The sequence below is a fragment of the Bombina bombina genome, chromosome 5 (assembly GCF_027579735.1).
Source record: "Bombina bombina isolate aBomBom1 chromosome 5, aBomBom1.pri, whole genome shotgun sequence".
In the NCBI taxonomy this organism is placed as follows: Eukaryota; Metazoa; Chordata; class Amphibia; order Anura; family Bombinatoridae; genus Bombina; species Bombina bombina.
Genome location: NC_069503.1, coordinates 67,515,535 through 67,525,182, shown reverse-complemented (window position 1 = coordinate 67,525,182; position 9,648 = coordinate 67,515,535). Strand labels below are relative to the sequence as shown.

Genomic DNA, 9,648 nt, shown 5'->3' with positions numbered 1-9,648 from the left:
CTATAGACTGCCTTTATCGATGTTAAGTTGTTTCTTTGTGGTAGCTATTTCAGTAGGTCACACATCACATTGTAGGGGGACATTTTATTTCTTTGTGTGCACCTTGAGTGTTTTAGGTGCTACTCATATGTCATGTCATTTATTGTTTGAGAATAGTTTTAAGATACACTTATATGGTTTGCACAATTATACTGTTTTTAACTATCACATTAGTAAAGGTAGGAATAATGTTAATTAGGTGATTCACCTGTTGTCATGGTTACATAGGTTTTGGCGCAATTTCACTAATTGTTTGATGGGAGGGGCTATGTTGCTTTATATTGCACACTGTTCATTTGCACTGTTGCCTGGTCTGAGGAAGGGGTCTGCGTACCCCGAAACGTCACCTTAATAAAAAAATTGTATTTTATATACCAAATCCAGTGAGTGCAGTCCTCTTCTATAATGGATTATATATATATATATATATATATATATATATATATATATATATTATATATATATATATATATATATATACATACACACACACATACACAAACATATATATATATATACACATACATACACAAACATATATATATATATATATATATATATACACACACATATACACAAACATATATATATATATATACACATACACAAACATATATATATATATATATATATATATATATATATATATATATATATATATATATATATACACACACATACACAAACATATATAAATATAACACACACATACACAAACATATATATATACACATACATACACAAACATATATATATATACACACATACACAAACATATATATATACACACACATACACAAACATATATATATACACACATACACAAACATATATATATATATACACACACACACACACACACAAACATATATATACACACACACACAAACACACGTAACATCCCTATTAGATCACAATGTACTATAGCAATGCTTCTGCTTTTTTATTATTATTATTATTTAGGAACAAACTTTGTAACCAATAAATACCAACATTTCCAGGACAAGACATGAAAATTAAATTCATATAATGGGATATAGAATGAAGTCAGCCTGCAATGTTTTATTTTTATTTTTAAATCAGCCCTAAGCCCTTGCATGTGGGAGGAAAGTTTGCAACAGCGGAGAAGCTGCCTGTCTGAATATAAAAGGCAGATACTGCAACGTAGAAGGAGAAGTGAGCGGCAGAGGGAGTTGAATGACAGAAAAAGAAATGTATTTGTGTGGACAGTGTGCGCGTTTAGCGAGAAGGCAAATATTAGCCAACTACACAGATTATAACATACAGTAGCATGGACCATATGTCAGTCACCATTTATGCCCAAAATATATATATATGTCAGAATTGTGTGTGTTATTAATAGTGAAATGCAATGTTATTAACATAAGTTACAATACAATATACATTTTAGCTGGGCATAAATCCTTCAATTGCTATAAAAATGTCTGTCTGAAAACAGCACCTGTATTTTTGCACTTTGCACTGAGCAACAATAAAATATTGCCAGTTTGAAGCATTATATTGCTGGAGGTGCTGTAACCTTTTGCCATATAAAAGCAGGAAAACTTGACCATGAGGTGTAGTACAGTGGTTTTTGTTGTAAAAACACAAAAAAATAAAACACACCAATCAAGCTAGAGACTTTTAATGAGAGAAGGGCACTTGTTTAGAGAGAGGACTGGAGTCGGGGAGAGCGGTGATAGAGAGGACGGGAAGGGAAACCTAAATAAAATAAACAGAGGGTGGGGGACAGATACTTACAACAAATATGTGATCGATCTGCTAGTAAGTGCAGGCAGGGAGGGGTGTGATGTGACTGGCTGAGACCCGCACTAAATCAGGAATGACAGGCATTCAGCTGAGCAGGAGGGAGCGTATTAGAGGACTTGGGGAGGGAGGCTAATAATAGCTCTTACCTTATCTCTGAAACACGCTGCCAGCCAGATCGATGCCTGCAGTGTTTCCTGAAATTCTTCGGCTCCAGCACGGCTGTCTGTGTGCAGTCAGGGCTCAGACTCACTCAGAGCAAATATGCGCGCCAAAAGTCGCCAGCCAATAGGAAAAGCTTCTGGCTGAGCTGCACCAATGAATCTATTTTTTGGTGAGCTGCGGCAACGGGCTGAGTGACTGAGACTCTGTAATAAGTAGCACTGCAGGCTGAGGCGATAAAAAAAAAAAAAAAGTAAACAAAAAAAAAAAAGGTTTTTGCTGAAGCCTGAAGGCAGCAGGGCCCTTCTGAGGGCGGGGGCCCGGTCGCATTTGTGACTTCTGCAACACTGGTTGTTACGCCCCTGGTGACACTGTGCATTACCACCTGCAACTATCTTCTGCTGATGCCGGTGGAAAGCGGGTGGAGGGGGAGGGAAAGGTAGGGAGGGAGTGGGAGGGCCCTATGCTACAGAAAAAAAGGACAGGGAGGGATGGTGCAGCTACACTACAGAAAAGGGGTTTGGGGGTGCGGGGGGGTACTAAATGATTATTGCAGAAGGGGGGGAGGTGGTAGGACCACTAAACTACTAAAAAAAAATATATAAGCTGTCAGTACCTAAGGTGGCTGAAATTGTTAGCGGGGGAAGCGTTAGAGAGCTGTTTGGGGGGGGGGAATCAGGGAGGTTGGAGGGTTAGGGGGATCCTACACTGCAGAAAAATAAAGATATAGGGATTAGGGATAGAGTGATAGGGATAAATGGATAGAGGGATATGGATATAAGGATAGGGATAGAGGGATAGGTATATTTCTATCCTTAAACATTTTGGCCGTGTACATGGTGGCTTTAACACTAGTTATTCCTATAATCCTGTAGAGATTTTTTCACTATATTTTTATACAATAATCGATATACAAAGATGCTTTGCATTTATCCTTCAACTAATAATATTATTTATAAATAAAACAGAATATTTATATCTAAGCAAACACTTACAGATATAGTATATATAGTGATTGTAATACCAAACCTCTTTTTCTATGGACTAAAAAGGTGAAGTACGTAAGGAAAGTATTCATAGCAACTTGACATTAAATACCTTATAGTAAGATATAACTCCTGGATAAAAAAGAAGCTACTGCTGGACAGATATGTGATGCTGCTATGTGCACTTTTAGTTTTCATTGACAAAAAAAAATACACAATTTTCAGACTTAAAGGGACAGTCAAATCCAAAAAAACTTTCATGATTCAAATAAAGAATGTAATTTTAAACAACTTTCCAATTTACTTTTATCACAAATTTTGCTTTGTTCTCTTGGTATTCTTTGTTGAAAGCTAAACCTAGGAGGCTCATATGCTAATTTCTTAGACCTTAAAGGCCGCCTCTGCATTTGACAGTTTTTACCACTAGAGGGTGTTAGTTCATGTGTTTCATATAGATAACATTAAGCTCATGCATGTGAATTTACTGAGCAGTGAGCACTGATTGGCTAAAATGCATGTCTGTCAAAAGAACTGATGTAAGGGGGCAGTCTGCAGAGGCTTAGATACAAGGTAATTACAGAGGTAAAAAAAATAATCCTAAGTGAACTCAGGAGCGTGCACGTGTCTTCAGACAGCAGAGTTTGCAAGAACATTTATAGCATTGTTTTACATAGTTACAAACACTGCTGCACAGAGTGCTAAATACACGTGCACACCCCTAAGCTCATGTAATATTAGCTTCCTAGGTTTACTCTATAACAAAGGATACTAAAAGATCAAAGCAAATTAGATAACAGAAGTAAATTGGAAAGTTGGGTAAAATTGCTGCTCTATCTGAGTTATCAGCGTTTAACTTTCACTGTAAGATTTGGCTTCTGTCTGATTATGTTTTCCTAATTATTCTGTGATATTGTGTGTTTAATTATACAAAAAACACAAAATACTGGTCTGGATTACAATCACTTTTTATTTGCATGAAAAAACATTGTATATCATTATATAGTAAACAGCAGCATTACATGATATATGCACACAATGGTATAAATATACCTAACACTTGTGCTCTTGATACAAAGGGATTTATCAGACATATAATGTTCCCTTTATATATACAGTATGTGCTATTATCAGTTCTTGTGGCTTCTAACATGAAAACATCTAATAGACATAATATCAAGTTACAGAACATGACACACATATTACATACCCAGTATACATGTAGGTTATAGTAGCCATTTAAATTAAACTGATTATGATCACATGACACACATATTACATACCCAGTATACATGTAGGTTATAGTAGCCATTTAAATTAAACTGATTATGATCACATGACACATATATTACATACCCAGTATACATGTAGGTTATAGTAGCCATTTAAATTAAACTGATTATGATCACATGACACACATATTACATACCCAGTATACATGTAGGTTATAGTAGCCATTTAAATTAAACTGATTATGATCACATGACACACATATTACATGCCCAGTATACATGTAGGTTATAGTAGCCATTTAAATTAAACTGATTATGATCACATAAAATCAGTTTCCCCTCAGTAATTCCTCTGGTATATAACATGTACAATGCTAAGCAACTATTGCTATAAGAAAAGGTTTATCCACATGATGTGCACATTAAATATATCTCCCAGATGTCAATCATTTGAGACTGATGTTCTTGTTTATATAATTCTCTAACACTCTATTCATATAAAGACTCCTTTATTCTGTAAATGTAATTATTTCCTCCCCTATGTAAATTAAACGTACAACTCCTAACACTGGCATATTAATAAACAACACTGGTGGTGCTTTGGTGGTGAATGGTTGTGTAAACTGATCAGTATGAGGACAGATTTGTATATTCCTCTGTGGTGTTTGGATTCTATAACGTTGATATGAGAGAAACTGAGGTCCACATATATAGAGGCACAAAGGACAGCAGGAGAGCACTTCCAATCTGGGGCTTTTAGAACTGGGATTTAGAAAGTATTATTTACAATAGGATTATTTTTGATGGTTCTATTTAGAGAGTTTGACCTCTTTAGGATAACTATAAAAAGGTTTGTACAATGTGTTTATAAAGTTTATTTGTGTGTAAATATTTGGTGTTTTGTGATACCCGATTTAAAAAAAAAAATGTTTCCACTTTCTATACAAGTGAAATGTTTCTTCCCTTGTGACTCCTTTCATGAGTTTTCAGATTACTCTTATGTGTAAAACTTTTTCCACACTCTGTACATGTGAAAGGCTTTTCTCCTGTATGAATGATTTCATGAGTTTTCAGACTACTCATATATATAAAACTTTTTCCACACTCTGTACATGTGAAAGGCTTTTCTCCTGTGTGACTCATTTCATGATATTTCAGATGATCCATTCGTGTAAAACTTTTTCCACAATCTGTACATATAAAAGGCTTTTCTCCTGTATGAATAATTTCATGAGTTTTCAGACTACTCATATATATAAAACTTTTTCCACACTCTGTACACGTGAAAGGCTTTTCTCCTGTGTGACTCATTTCATGATATTTCAGATTACCCATTTGTGTAAAACCTTTTCCACACTCTGTACATGTGAAAGGCTTTTCTCCTGTTTGAATCATTTCATGAGTTTTCAGACTACTCATATATAGAAAACTTTTTCCACACTCTGTACATGTGAAAGGCTTTTCTCCTGTGTGACTCATTTCATGATATTTCAGATGATTCATTTGTGTAAAACTTTTTCCACACTCTGTACATGTGAAAGGCTTTTCTCCTGTGTGACTCATTTCATGATATTTCAGATGATCCATTCGTGTAAAACTTTTTCCACACTCTGTACATGTGAAAGGCTTTTCTCCTGTGTGACTCATTTCATGATATTTCAGATTATCCATTCGTGTAAAACTTTTTCCACACTCTGTACATTTGAAGGGCTTTTCCCCTGTGTGAATATTTTCATGAGTTTTCAGATCACTCTTTCGTGTAAAACTTTTTCCACACTCTGTACATGTGAAAGGCTTTTCCCCTGTGTGAATCCTTTCATGACTTTTCAGATTACTCTTTTCTGTAAAACTTTTTCCACACTCTGTACATGTGAAAGGCTTTTCCCCTGTGTGAATCCTTTCATGAGTTTTTAGTTTACTCTTTTCTGTAAAACTTTTTCCACACTCTGTACATGTGAAAGGCTTTACTCCTGTGTGAATCTTTTTATGAGTTTTCAGATGATCCATTCTTGTAAAACATTTGCCGCACTCAGTACATGAGTGTGGTTTCTCACCTGTGTGAATTTTGTGGTGTTCTAGTAGATGAGACTTCCATCTAAAGCTTTTCTCACATTCTGTACATTTGAAAGGTTTCTCCTTTGTATGAATCATTTGGTTAGACTGTAGACTTTTCCCTTCTTTAATATGTTTTGAAAACTCAGTAAATGTGTGTGGTTTATCCTCAGGGATAATAATTTCACTAGATAAGTCATAAATGTTGTCCTCTTGTTTGATGACTAAATTACTCTCTGTACATAATGATTGCTGCCCAGTTCCTGCCAATTCACCATCTTCTCTAAATATCGGCTGTGATATCCCCAATGTTTGTGAATAGTCATTAGTGTCTAAGGCCTAGATTTGGAGTTCGGCGGTAGATGGGTTGTTAACGCCACGCGTGTTTATGTCTAACGCACGGCATTGTTTGACTCCGGTATTTAGAGCTAAAATAAGACCATCTAACGATGCTCCTAACGCGTGTATGTCACACGCGTAATACTGCCCGCGTTAGACAGTCTCCCATAGAGATCAATGGGAAATGCAAAAAATTGCTTTTTTCACCTAACACTCGATCTCGAGAGAATACGTACTGCTCGGTCATATGACGCATACCACATCATGCACAACAATAACACGCCGCAAATGTCACAACAACAATCAATCAACAAAGCACACAAGCATTACACATTCACAAGCGGGGGATGTTTTAATACAATTTTATACGGGGAATACGCATATACTTTAAGATGCGGAAAATCGCAAAATAACAACAAGGATTAAAAAATATATACATACACTCGAAACAAAATCGCATTCAATATCACTATATATTATGACAAACATACATATACAACACTTCACGAACAACACACCATCGCAAATTCACATTTAAAAAGAATACTTTTGGACAATGAAAGCTAAAACGAACACTATGACATCATCGCATTCTACACATTCCACAAATACCAACTCTAAATGAGCATGCGCAAATTCACACACTTAATACACATTGCAATAATATTAATTGCTAATAAAGCACACCTGAACACTATTTACAACGGAAATTGGGACATCATTAAACATTTACACAGGGTATATAAGCACCACACAAGCAGGGCTTCTTTGACTGTGTTGCTGTTGGGTCTTTGGAGATTGGAGGTTTAAGAATAGAGAGTTTGAGAATTTTTGAGAGTGAGTTAGTGTTAGCGTGAGAGAGTGAGTGAGTTAGTGGGAGTGGGAGAGAGTCTGTTAGTGGGAGCGTGAGTGAGTTAGTGGGAGTTATTAGTGAGAGTTGTTAGTGGGAGCGTCAGTTAGTGGTAGTTAGTGAGCGTTAGTGGGAGTGTTTGTTAGTGATAATTAGAAGTAGTGTGAGTTAGCGAGCGAGTGATTTTTCTGTACACTTAACACATTTACACGCAAACACATTCAATACATACATACACTTATCAATAACACTACATACACTCCATACCCCCTACCCCCTCATACTACACTCCATACCCCATTCCTTGTAGTCCCATTCCCTTTCATCCCATTTACTCTTATCCCATACCCCATACCCATCCCATACCCATCCCCTAGTTACATTTAGTTTACATATCCTCCTTTTAGTCTTATTCTTTTCGTTTATTTAAATACTCCTTACCCTCTTTGTTTTTTACACCCCTCTCACACTTTAAGCACCTTTTTTGTCTTTTTAGTTCTTTATTTTGCCCCCCTTTAATTTCATCACACTCACTTTTTGTTTGATTATTTGGGGTTTAGTTTAGGGAAGAGATGGAGGCCAGCCAGGGGACAGGTAGAGGGGGGAGTAGAGGGAGGGGGAGAGGAACAGGGCAGGAAGGGGGGCAGGAAGCGGGGGTGGAAGCGGTGGGTGGACCCAGCCACTTGGTTCAAGATGACCAAGTGGCTGGGCCCAGTGGCGGTCAGAGTAGGGCTTCACAGTCCGGGAAACAGAGGGCATCGTCACAGGGGAAGGCCAAGGCAACTAGGGAGGCGAGGTTTACGATGGAGGAGAAGGAGGCCCTCGTAGAGGCCTATATGGCCAGGCATAGGATGCTGCAGCATCAAAAGACCACCCCGACTGACAAGAGGAGGCTCTGGAACGAGATCAGGAATGCAGTCAATGCAGTGGGTGGCCGGAACTGAGATATGGATTCGATCAAACATCGCTACCGGGACTGTAAACTGGAACTGAAAAAAAAGTTAAGCCTGGAGGCCCGACATGCCGCAGGAACCGGTGGCGGACCTGCCCTTGAAATAGAGTACTGCCGATGGGAGGAAATGTTGCGGCCCAGCATCTCCGAGGTGGAAGTAGTCGGTATCGGAGGAATCGATACCGGGAACCTGCCACTCTCATCTGACGGTAAGCTCATTGAACAATAATTTCACATACGAATGTATTTCAATGGACACTATACGCAAACATTTACTTTCATGATTGAGGTAGCGAATACAATTTGACAAAACATTCAAATGTACTTAAATTACCTAATTTGATTCATTCTTGAGATATATTTTAATGAAGAAATAGCCATGCACACGGTAAAACAATCACAGGAGGCAGCTATATTCAGCTAACAATCAGCATCTTAGAAGCATATTTAGATATGCTTTTCAGCAAAGAATATCCAGAGAATTAAGCGAATTAGATAAGAAAAGTACATTCGAAAGTTGATACAAAATGTATGCTTCTAAATCATGAAAGATAAAACATTGTGTTTCATGTCCCTTTAAGGATCAGATTAATGCTATAACGTTGTTTACACGCATTCAATTACTTTGCGGTTACATCAGTATCTAGGCTATAGGTTAGGTGTGCATTTAAACAGACTGAAAACAAACGCAAAAACATTCACATTGACCACAGATATCACAAACACGGTTTATAAAAAGCGGAAATCGTATTGATTGTTTGTTAGATTTCAAAGTGGATTAATGATTCTGCATTTGAAATTGTATCGTAAGCTAAGTCATTTAAACCTTTATTTGCAAATATGCTAATATATACATTTCTTTTTTTCTTTTTTTTTTAATATACAGAGTCTGGGGACGAGGCAGCACAGCCTCCTGCATCTCCCCGGGATGAGAGTGGTGGTGAGGAATTTCCACTTCGGAGGGAAGAGGCCCCCCGTGACGAACAGCGCACGGGAGATGATGAAGAGGCCCCGGAAGCACAGGAGGATCCCGCGGAACCCGCGGAACCCGAGGTCCCTCAAAGACCCGCACTCCGCCGTGCACGGGCACCCCGCCGTGCACGGGTACAACAAGCACAACAAGAGGAAATAGCGGAGGTGCGGGTTCTACTGGACTACATAGACCAGATGCGTACCTCCCGGATAGAAAATATAGAAGGACGCAACAGAATACTTGATGGCCAAAATCAAATTATTCAAGGACAAAATGAAATCATCAACATACTGAATCGA

The 9,648-nt window shown here is 37.6% G+C and overlaps 1 protein-coding gene across 1 annotated transcript; it reads right to left on the bottom strand.

Moving 5' to 3' along the window:
* Window positions 1-1,465: 1,465 nt before the first annotated feature.
* Window positions 1,466-6,546, bottom strand: LOC128661315 (gastrula zinc finger protein xLCGF3.1-like). Its single transcript, XM_053715584.1, has 2 exons — window positions 5,362-6,546; window positions 1,466-1,521 (listed from the first exon to the last, which is right to left on the bottom strand). The coding sequence occupies exons 1-2, from the start codon at window positions 6,332-6,334 to the stop codon at window positions 1,466-1,468; spliced, it is 1,029 nt and encodes a 342-aa protein (XP_053571559.1). The 5' UTR covers window positions 6,335-6,546.
* Between the last annotated feature and the right edge of the window lie 3,102 nt (window positions 6,547-9,648).